The 11841-nt window shown below is 32.0% G+C and overlaps 1 protein-coding gene and 1 non-coding gene across 2 annotated transcripts; one reads left to right on the top strand and one right to left on the bottom strand.

Moving 5' to 3' along the window:
* The first annotated feature begins 230 nt into the window (after positions 1 to 230).
* TRNAL-AAG (transfer RNA leucine (anticodon AAG)) lies at positions 231 to 311 on the top strand. The gene has a single exon. It is a non-coding gene; the product is annotated as a tRNA-Leu (tRNA).
* A 1986-nt stretch (positions 312 to 2297) lies between these two features.
* On the bottom strand, positions 2298 to 5265 carry LOC132645647 (ubiquitin-related modifier 1 homolog 1-like). Its single transcript, XM_060362750.1, has 4 exons — positions 5101 to 5265; positions 3024 to 3099; positions 2845 to 2927; positions 2298 to 2554 (listed from the first exon to the last, which is right to left on the bottom strand). Exons 1-4 carry the CDS (start codon positions 5121 to 5123, stop codon positions 2437 to 2439), a joined length of 300 nt encoding a protein of 99 aa, XP_060218733.1. The 5' UTR covers positions 5124 to 5265; the 3' UTR covers positions 2298 to 2436.
* Positions 5266 to 11841: the final 6576 nt, after the last annotated feature.

Here is an 11841-nt window from a genome sequence, read left to right as displayed (position 1 = left end):
ACCTACATGGAACTCCATCCTTTTTTTGTTGCTGCCAGTGCTTTCTCTTTTGTGTAGTAGATTCTCTCTTTGTAATTTTTATTATAAAGGGCAGAGCCCAAATCTGACATATACATATTTTTCTTTTGGGAGGATACTCCTAGTAGTGGACATAGGAAGAATTGCTCCTACATGTGCAGGTTGTCATCTCGAAAGGTTATTTACATTTTAGCTTCAATTAATCCGCAAGTGTTGAGATGGCCGAGTTGGTCTAAGGCGCCAGATTAAGGTTCTGGTCCGAAAGGGCGTGGGTTCAAATCCCACTCTCAACATTCCACCAGTGTTTTCTTTTCTTTCTTTTTTTACGAAAAAATTCCCCCTACTTCTTTAGAATAATACTCCCTCATTCCATTTTTATTTGTCCACTATACTAAAAATAGATGTTCACTTTTACTTCTCCACTTTAGAAAACCAAGACATAATTTAAATTCTATACTCCCTCCGTCCACTTTTACTTATCACCTATTGACTTGACACGCCTATTAAGGAATCAAAAATATAATGAAAAGTTTATCATATCACCACTCTCAACATTCCACCAGTTTTTTCTTTTCTTTCTTTTTTTATGAAAAAATTCCCCCTACTTCTTTAGAATAATACTCCCTCAGTCCATTTTTATTTGTCCACTATACTAAAAATAGATGTTCACTTTTACTTGTCCACTTTAGAAAACCAAAACATAATTTATCACTTTTTATCCTATTTTCACCCTTATTATTAACTATAAGTCATCTCCCAATGCATTTCCCAAGACATAAAATTTATTATATCCAAAGGGTGATATTATAAACTTTTCATTCTATTTTTGACTCCTTAATAGGCGTGTCAAGTCAATAGGTGATAAGTAAAAGTGGACGGAGAGAGTATAGAATTTAAACTTCGTCACCTTGGAAATCATCCTTTTGGGGCTTACCAGTTACTAATTAAAAGTTAGAACAAGACATAAATTGCCAAACTTGATAAACCTAAGAGAAATAACCTTAAAACCTAAGCTCTAACTTGTATTATGTATTAAAGTGGCCAAGTGTGTCTGGAGACGCACCCATGATGGGTGGCTATAAGACTTGTAGATACCAGTACACCACCAAAGTGGTAATATGTATTAAAGTAATGAGTAACCAAAACAGTAACCAATAATCCATGCTACCATGTTCCTCTAAGCTTCTCTACATGGCTACATCTACTCCTATCGGTTCATTGCACTATGGTCTATATCTGGAGTACTTAAAAACAATTTCCTGGATAAACTAGAGGTTATAATGGATAAATCCATTTGAAATCGTTGTTTAAGTATCTACCAGAGATAAAACCGACTAACGAAACACTTGTATAGTGTAAGAATTAGGGGTGTACATGGACCGGGTTGGTTCGGGTTTTTCAAATACCAAACCAAACCAATTGCATCGGGTTTTTAAATCTATAAACCAAACCAACAAAAGTCGGGTTTTTCAACCTCGGGTTTTCTCGGTTTTTTTCGGTTGCTCGGGTTTTTTGGGTTTTTCTCCGGTAAAGTCTTCATACAACATATATAACTTGTACTTCAAATATTTCTTTAGTCCTAGTAAGATACGATTATCTAATTAAGATTATTTTAAAAAAATAACACAAAATGTGAGATGAGAGATGACATTGTACTAAAATATTCAACAAAAAAAGTAATGAAATCGCAAAAAATAAATGATCATAATCTAAAAGTACTAAGTCATGCTATAATAGATAAATAAGGCTAATTTATAAGGCATATAGAAAATGATCATAGTCTAAAAGTACAAACTCATGCTAAAACAAGTACGGCTAATAAGTATTAATTACCTGACTAAATATTAAAGAAAAAAATAAAACTAAATTGTTTATTTTCACTGTCTAAACCAATATAAAACTAAAGAATATATCCAACATTATTGTCATTCCTGGTGTTAGAATTAAATTTCTTTTATTAGCATTAGTATTGATATGATTTTTGTTAGGTTTTATTTGAGTTACTAATATATATAGGCTATAAAACTTATTGGACCATTCAAAATTCTATTTCCAAGCCTGAAATAATTATGTTAAAAGACAAAAAACTATGAAAAAGTTTACGAAATATTTATAAATTGATATTTTTATGTATAAAATATTTTTAAAATTTTATACATGTAATGTCGAATTGATTTGATTCGGTTTAACTTTTTTTTAGTTAAAACCAAACCAAACCAAGAGTGGTCGGATTTTTCTTCTTATCGGTTTGGTGCGGTTTGTCGATTTAGGCCAGAAAGGAATCAGTAATCAAAATGCACTTATGTTAGCATCATACATTCAATACACTTCATTCTTGATTATTACATTACATAATTAATGACCAAAGTTCTATTATAGTCTCGAGTTTTCAGAAGCTCGCGAAGTATAATATCAACGTCAACCGCCATGCAATGTTGAGATGAAAACTACGTTATCCTTCTCTTCCAGCACTGTTTCGAGCTGGCCACTTAGTTCCCAATCAGTGTCGTTTACAAGGACTAGAACTCCAGGCCTCCTGCAACAAATACAAGTTATAACAAGCTCTCTCTTCAGTTACGTCTTGGCATGTTCAAGCGTGCAAGTATGTACGTGTTCAAACAAGATAAAGGTCTCAACATAATTGGAAATATATTTGATGGTGGCACCATTTTACTTAACATGTTCTGCTATGGCATAAGGTAAGGTATGCATAACTGGAGGAGGAGGGGATGAGAGGGACTTTTAACAGGGGATGTCATGACAACAGCATAAGAAACTTGAGTTTTGAAGTGTTAACGAGGTGGGTAAAAAGTTATTCCAACTTACACTGAGTCTCCTTTCATAAACATTTCAGGCCTCTCCTTGATCACATTGGTGCGTACCCAAGAGAGCAAGTTTTTCATCGTTAACTGGTTAAAGAAAAGAATGAAAAGGAATCACACCATTACTCCCCTTAGAAAGGGAAATTACATTATGAACAACAATTATTGGAGATGAAACTGCACCTGCTTCTCTCCATCTTGAGGGTCAACATTAATGTTATGGATCTTCACAGAATCACAAAGAAGCTCCAGTCCTCCCCTGAGTTTTGAAAGTAAAAGCATAATTGAGAGATGTCAATAGAGATCAGATGCATAAGGTAAAGCATTTTAAAAGGAAGCAGAAAAGACTAACACACAGGAATGTCAGAAAGCTAATCAATGAGAGTCATACTGACAAGAAATATCAATTTCTGACTATAGTTTCAAGTACTTCATATTAGGTCATGAAATTCTGTGCTACCGTCAAACTGATGGGGTAATAAGGAGGACACTGCAGTATGAAACTCCGAAGTCAATCTGGTTAGATGTTTGAATGACACGCTGTTTTATCAACAACCAATGTCACCAGATATATGAGTTTCACAATTCTATCCATATTTGGAGAACATAGATGTTATCCTTGATGCCACGTCGCTGAACAACTACAAATAGAAGAAATCAGGTAGAATCTTAGGCAATAGTTATTGCTGATTGCACCATCCTGTCATATATAACAAGCATTTGCAGAAGATGGTAAATGACCCCACTCTGGTTACAGTGATGTCTTTTAAATTTTGGAGTCAAAATTCAAACATCCCTAGGTGTTCAGCTGCTAACTATATCTTAAATGTGAAGAGTCTAAGACCTTAAGGATTCTTTATTAGAACAACTTCTTTCACCTGTCACATGTTAGAACAAAGATTGAACATTGTACAAATTCCATCTCTCAAGAATTTCGTGATTTAGTCCTGATTTTCATTGTCCATCACTAACATGCTCATTATTTATCGAATTGCCATTACTAACATTCTTCATGATTTTGACAAAGTAATGACTTCGCTCGTAAGATCCTAATTTGCCCTCGGGGCAAGGAATAAGTTACCTTTAGAACACTATAAAAAGGTAACAGCAATTTTAACAGGAAGCAATACGAGCTTCTTATAAAGTCGCAGGCAAATAGCAACTTTTGGAGTCAGATAATGCGAGTGCTCTAGTTTGTTATATTTATAAGTAAAAAGACGAGCTAAATGTTGCATATAGCATACCATTTAGAAAATCCTTTTAACTTAAAGCTTCATAACAAAAAAGAGCAACTCTTTGTGAATTTTAAAAATCAAAATCAAAACTCCTACGAGAAAACTTGAATGCGTAATATGACTCAAATATCACATCTTATGCATGAAAAGCTGACACTACTATCTTTAAACAAATGATCTTTGCAGACATTATGCTGATACTCGAACACGGTCCTCTTTAGTATAGCACAAACAAGCACACAGTGATATTACAGCGGGAGCAAAGATCGACTCTATGAGTATCTCCAATGTTTTTTCAATCAATAGACTGCCAACATCACTCAACATGAAAAACGAAAAATCCTATTGGAGCAGCCCCTGGAGAAGTGAAGAGGAATATCAAAGTGCTCTTGCTTGGAGATTTTGGTTAGCACTCAAAATCTGATATGGCCTCAACATAAACCTAAAAGGCCAAGTGCCACTTCCTCAGTAGCATGGCGAAAACAAAGTACTCTGTTTGTCTTACTTTCCTTTTTTAGCCTGTTTAAAAAAGAATGACCCTTTCCTAGTTCGGCAACTCTTTAATTTCAACATCCTACATGGCATATTTAAAGATCACAATATTAAAGGGTATTTCCGTACATTATACATAACTTTAGTTTAAAATCACAAGATTCAAAAGTCTTTCTTTAATTTATTAAACTCTATGCCCAGTCAAACTAGGACAAACAAATTGAAACGGAGAGAGCAGTAAATATCATCCAGAGGAAAGAGACTGATAGTAACAGGAATTACAAGGAAACAGAAAAAAAGAAACATATATTGCAAGCAAGATTAAATCTTTCAACAATTTGTTTAGTTCCAAATGCAAGTCTTCTAACTTAAGCTTCTAAAATTCACAAACCACTCATCCAAATTGCTTTTATACAAACTAATCTGAAAAGGGTTTCAGCTAAAACAAAGATTACATCCCAGAATTGGATCAAATAGTAATAATTAGTTGAATTTGGCTGTAACTTATAAAAGGAAAGAATTTTAAAAATTACCCGAATTCAAGTGTCAATTGCATCTCTAATCAAACTGAAGTTGAAGTTTATGAAAATCACAAAACCCTAGAGGAATGGATAGATAACTTGATTTTGTAGGGTTTATTTAGAGGTTTGAAAGTTGAATTTTTTTAGAGCTGTTTATTCCCCTAATAATCTTTTCTTTTTCTTCACTTTTTCAAATATTCTCATTATTTAAAATGTTTAATTTTGATCAAACTCAGTTGAGGAATTAGATTCCAAATTTTAATTTTTTATATTATATCAATCCCTTTTAAAATTAGTAGTAATAATTAACCTAATCATCGTTAAATAATAAAGGAACAGTTAAAAGATATTTGCAAATTTTAAATTAAATGCAAAATGGTTCAAATATAATTATTGTTAATAGGCAATTTCAAAATTAAAAAAATAAATAAAAAGTGGTTCAAATATAATTAATGTTAATAGGTAGTAGGAGTACTAAAGTTTTAATACAAAAAGTTATTGGAAATTGAAAGATACCCAGTGTAATCAAGTGGGGTCCAAAAATGTAGGATTTATGCGCATCTTACCTCTTCCTTTGTAGGAATAGAGAAGTTGTTTCTAGTACACTCTGGGTTCAAAAGAAAGTTATCTAGCACAAGATTGTAATAAAATGGACAGTAAAATAACAAGACACGACGTAAATGTAGCATCTAATATTAATACACATGGAAAAATAAGTGAGTACGCGATACTGAGTACTACTATTAAAAAGGAAAAGAGAAGAATAAGTATCCCCGCAGCTACGTGCTACCCTTCTACCTTAATCCTCAATCTTCATACACTTCTTATCTAAGGTCATGTCATCGGTCAACTGAAGTTGTGTCATGTCATGTCTAATCACCTCCCCCGATTCTTATTCGGTTTACCTCTATCTCTCATCCATTTTTTCGAACATCTAAATTAATAATAGATCAAATTACCTTATTATTATTAATATTATTATTTTCATTATTGTTATTATCATTGTCCCATTTTTAGAATTACTAAAAAAATACATTTTTATAATCGATTGTCCTCACTTTATTGCAAGTTTCTACTTATTAAATTAGGTACTTTATATCAATATATATGCTAAATCATTGACCGTAAGTTTACGATATAAACATTTTATTTTTTATATTTTGATTACTAATTGTCATCACTTAATTTATATGCTAATAATGTTCTAAGTTAGAAGATCAAAAGAAATCAATTTGAAGTAGTAATAGGCCACGAATTACGGCCAGCTACAAGCCCAAACAAAACTACTACCAGCCCAATAATTTGGGTCCACTAAAACCCACAAACACAAGCCCAAACCCAAACCTAACCGTAAAAACAGCCCCATTTCGGCCCTTTCCTCTTTCATACAAAATTGGGCAATTCGCGCGAATGCCCTTCAAATGCGTTGGTCTTTAATTTTTGCCCCCGTAATGCGTGGTCTTTAATATTTGCCCTTCTAAGCTAAAAAATAATAAGAAAAGACGTTACTACCCCTACCCATCACATATAAAAACCTGAAAGTCTATAACGAACCCCAAACATCCAATTAAACCTATCCATCATTCCAACAACAAACCTTTCAATCGTTCCATCGTTCCAACATTTCACCAGAGAAATCTCCATTGATTTTGCTGCTACAACATCGGAAAAGATAAATACATAATATATAGCGTTTCAATTGAACGTAATTCAACTCAATTTGATGCTTTATTAAGTTTAGATTTGTTAATATTTGAAAATAACAACAAATCATCTTCTATGAATTAAACAACTGATATTCAGTTGAGATTCAACATTGCGAATCATAATTTTACTCAACAACATAGAATTGATCAAATTTATTGCTTTGTTCTAATTTTGATTAGTTTATACGTTCCATTTGATTAGTATACAATGCTCAATGACTTAGACTTGAAATTATAGTAACTTCAGTTGACACAAAATAATCAGGAAAAGTTCTGAACAAGTATGCCGGAGGAGGCAGAAGTTCACCTTGCAAAAGAACAAAGTATGCTGCTAGAGTCAAACTTTCATTTTCATAAGCAAAACATCAAGTATACGAGTGTTAAGAACTAGAGAAGTATGCCGGAGGAGGCAGAAGTTTACTTTACAAAAGAACAAAGTATGCTGTTAGAGGCAACTTTTATTTTCATGAGCAAAACAAAATTTTACGCAAGTGTTAAGAACTAGAAAAGTATGACGGAAGAGGCAAAAGTTTACTTTACAAAAGAACAAAGTATGCTGTTAGAGGCAACTTTCATTTTCATAAGAAAAATAAAAAAGTACACAAGTGTTAAGAATTAGACAAGTCTGCCGGAGGAGGCAGAAGTTCACTTTACAAAAGAACAAATTATGCTGTTAGAGGCAAACTTTCATTTTCATAAGCAAAACATCAAGTATACAAGTGTTAAGAACTAGAAAAGTATGCCGGATGAGGCAGAAGTTTACTTTACAAAAGAACAAAGTATGCTGTTAGAGACAACTTTTATTTTCATAAGCAAAACAAAAATTTACGCAAGTGTTAAGAACTAGAAAAGTATGCCGGAAGAGGCAGAAATTTACTTTACAAAAGAACAAAGTATGCTGTTAGAGACAACTTTCATTTTCATAAGCAAAATAAAAAAGTACACAAGTGTTAAGAATTAGACAAGTCTGCCGGAGGAGGCAGAAGTTCACTTTACAAAAGAACAAATTATGCTGTTAGAGGCAAACTTTCATTTTCATAAGCAAAACATCAAGTATACAAGTGTTAAGAACTAGAAAAGCATGCCGGATGAGGCAGAAGTTTACTTTACAAAAGAACAAAGTATGCTGTTAGAGGCAACTTTCATTTTCATAAGCAAAATAAAAAAGTACACAAGTGTTAAGAATTAGACAAGTCTGCCAGAGGGGACAGAAGTTCATGTTACAAAAGAACAAAGTATGCTGTTAGTGGCAAACTTTTATTTTCATGAGCAAAACAAAAATTTACGCAAGTGTTAAGAACTAGAAAAGTATGCCGGAGGAGGCAGAAGTTCACTTTACAAAAGAATAAAGTATGTTGTTAGAAGCAACTTTCATTTTCATAAGCAAAATAAAAACATTATTAACAAAACAACACCAAAAACACATAAGATTGCATAAAAACCAAAATTATTAACAAGACAACACCAAAAAACCAAGCACACATAAATTAACTTAATTCATGAAGTTATGCCGGAACACGCATAACTTTATGCCGGAACCGGCATAACTTCAGTTTACAAATTACAAAGTATGCCGTGAGAGGCAAACTTTCATTTTTCATAACCAAAACAAAACATTATTAACAAAACACCAAAAACACAAAAGATTGCATAAAAACCAAAATTATTAATAAGACAACATCAAAAAACCAAGCACACATAAATTAACTTAATTCATGAAGTTATGTCGGAACAAGCATAACTTTATGCCGGAACCGACATAACTTCAGTTTCAAAAGCCAAGAACTCTGCCGGACCCGACATATGTTGCCTCAGACAAACATATTCTTCACAAAAACCAGATTATTAAATAAAAACAACAGCAACAACATAAAACAACTGTTCACAGGCAAAACTTCAACGATTCAACAAAGAGAAAACCAAAACGCATATCAAAATCAACTAAAACATATTACGACATTCATAATACGACATTCAAAAAACCAAAATATATACATGGGGAATGAAACTAAAGTTCAAAAAATCATACAGACACTATAACAAAACACTATAATTTTAAATAAAAAAGGATCAATTAAATATAAAAAACGATGAAGACAAGGATATCAATTCAACAAATAACAATTTAACATAAAAACAAATATTGAAACGAGCAAAAGATCCAAATTCGTACCTAAGTTTTAGAACAGATGAGACAAATACAAAACGGAGGAGGAAAGAAGAAGCAAAAAAAGAAAAAGGCAAATGACGAAATAAAAAGGATTTTAATGGGTAAGGGTAATTTTATCAAAAAACTTTCATTAAACAGACGGCAAGGGCAAAATTTAAAGAAGACATAAATGAGGGGCAAAATATAAAAACCAGCCCAAAAGAAGGGCACTCCGCGCAAAAAATTGTACAAAATTTCACCTTTTTTCAGCCATGATGGTGATCACCATCGTTTTTACTGTCATCCCTCTCATCAACCTCGTTTTATTCATATATCATGGTTCTGTTTATGCTTTTTTGTGCTTGAAAGATGCTTAGTGAATATCATGATTTTAGCTGTCATACCATGCTTTGTTAAAATCCTATCTTAATAAATCTGTTTAAGCTAAAATACCGTCTAACGTTCATTTACTGCTCGTCGTTATCTGCTTGCATTTAATAATAGAGAGCATGAATAAAGGAAGTTATTTTGTTCCAATACAATGTATTGTGGCATCTTTGTGAGTACTTCATATCGATCTAGGAAAAGGTATATTGAATGTAGCTGCTAAAATGTTAACTGATAAGGGGTTTGCTTTGCTTAGTGTAAAAATACTATGTTTAAGAATTTTGGTTGATTAAATGTTAGTGACATGTATATATTCCATGTATTATCAATTGAGAGACTGTCCTGCTAATTTGTATCTCCTTTTGTTTTCTTTTTGCATGTACACATTTGGAGCAAATATTTGAATCCTAGTGAAAGACTCTTTCAACTCTATTCCTATAACTTACACTCTACCAAGGAAAACAGTCTTCAAATTGATGAAGTATAGTCCTTTGAAGGCTACTAAGACGAAGCATTCAGCTCACTGCATCATTTATTACTACCATCTTTGTTGTGTGTGGTTTTGAATGATTGCGCTTGGTGTTTCTTTGAATTGTTTTAAGAGATTAGCATATTTAACCTTTTATATCACTTAGGCTTATTCCATTTTGCTAAAGATTTGAACTCGGATTTCAAAATATCCACCTCGGCCAAATTGGAGTCTCTTTTAAGTCAATCTAAAAAACCTTAGTTTTAAATTTTCCTTATATAGCTTAATTTAGGAAAGAAATTTCCTCATATTTCATGCCATAGAGTTCGGGATTTTTTTAAAAAAATGTGTCATTTCTTGTCTATAAAAGTCTTCAATTTCTTTGTATTCAAAATCATAAAAGTTTACGTAGTATTTCTTATAGTCTTTACGATATAATGGAAAACACTTCTCTTCTTGATAGTGTTAAACATCTCCAAGCAGATGTTGAACTTTGAAGGAAAATTCAAGCAAAATGAAGATCTGACAAGAAAGTTTGAACTTTTTAAAAGTTTCATTTCGCGTGAATTTTCCTTTATGTTGTGAAGATTATAAAAATATGTATAAGACTTCTATAATTTTCGAATACAAAGAAATTGAAGGTTTTATTAGGCAAGAAAAAACAAAGACATCATGCACTCTACTTCATAAAATATGAGGAGATCTGATTCTCCTTGTAATGAAATTGGAGAATAAATCTTTCCTAAACAATCTATCTGTAAGCCAAACATCAAATTAGAAAAAGCCCCAAAAGGAATGATAATGTTGAGGGGTTGAATATTCTGTTATTACTTCTTGGAGAAAAAGACTCGAAACAATTGTTTAATGAAATGAAGAGGTGAATGTTCCGTCTAATGTTTATTTTTGACTCAAATAAATGAATAAAAGATCGTGACTTGTCATGCAGATAACGTCTCGAAAGATTTGCTGTCCTCGCTTCCCAACGCTCTTATTTATACTCCCTCCTCTCAAATTATTGTCTTTTTAAAAAAAAAATACGTATATTAAAAAATAAATAATGTAATGTGAAATTTATTAAATTATCCATATATAATAAAAATAAATTACTTTTTCTTCTTTATTGGAGCATGCACAAGTAGTAAACCTTGAATCCAACAATACCAAGTTACTATGTGATTTTTCCAATCATCATTTAGATGTTACTTTATTGTCTAAGGGTAGAATTGGAAAAAATTAATCAATTTATGTCTTGGTTTTCTAAAGTGACACTTGACAAAAAAATTTGGCTAAGATGACACTTATTATGGGACGGATGGAGTATTAATTAGGAGAGAATTTTGACTACTTTACTTTTATTTATGCCTTTGTCACAATCTCTCTTTATTAAATGTTTACTTTATTTATGTGTGTGATCTCTCCATTATGACAAAATTCTATTATGGGAAAAATTAATTAATTTTGCCTTGAATTTTTAAAACGACAAATAATTTAAATCAATTATTTTTAATAATCACGACAAATTATTTAAAACGGGAGTAATTGTATATGTATATTTGGAAGGAAGATTCAGGCAATCACGTGATTCCTCTATAGCCCGCTTTCAGATTAAAAGAAAGAGATGTCATCATTTTGATGTTGGTTTTAGAATTAAACGTTCGATAACAAATTGTATTAAATGTCACTTTTGTTACAAAACATAACAATAAAATTCTGATAAATTATAGAGTAGTAATTTTTTCCTATCAAATTATATAGTAGTAATAAACCTGATGGTGATTTCAAAAAAGAAAACATCACCTGATAAACATATAATCTGTATGAAATGACCTCCTTGTTAGGTTTGGAAGTGGTATGAATGAGAAATGGAAGGAAATGACAAATTCAAAAATAGAGAGAAATGAAGTCTTTTATAAATGAGTTTTATCCCTTATCGAAAAATGGAAAGAAAACCCTTTTGCTTGTATAGAGAAGCTAGAGAGTTGAGAAGAAGTGGTGATTTGCGCTGTGGTCGCTCAGTTGGCTTTGATCAAATGATTTGATTG

This window comes from Lycium barbarum, chromosome 6 (genome assembly GCF_019175385.1).
Source record: "Lycium barbarum isolate Lr01 chromosome 6, ASM1917538v2, whole genome shotgun sequence".
Classification (NCBI taxonomy): Eukaryota; Viridiplantae; Streptophyta; class Magnoliopsida; order Solanales; family Solanaceae; genus Lycium; species Lycium barbarum.
Note: the sequence above shows the minus strand (reverse complement) of the source record. Positions and strands in the feature narration are given on the sequence as shown.

Coding starts and splice junctions, on each gene's coding strand:
- LOC132645647 (XM_060362750.1), bottom strand. CDS start 5,123: ATGCAATTGACACTTGAATTCGG. Junction 2,928..3,023: donor CTCAAGATGGAGAGAAGCAG/GTGCAGTTTCAT, acceptor TTCTTTAACCAG/TTAACGATGAAAAACTTGCT. Junction 2,555..2,844: donor TTTATGAAAGGAGACTCAGT/GTAAGTTGGAAT, acceptor TATTTGTTGCAG/GAGGCCTGGAGTTCTAGTCC.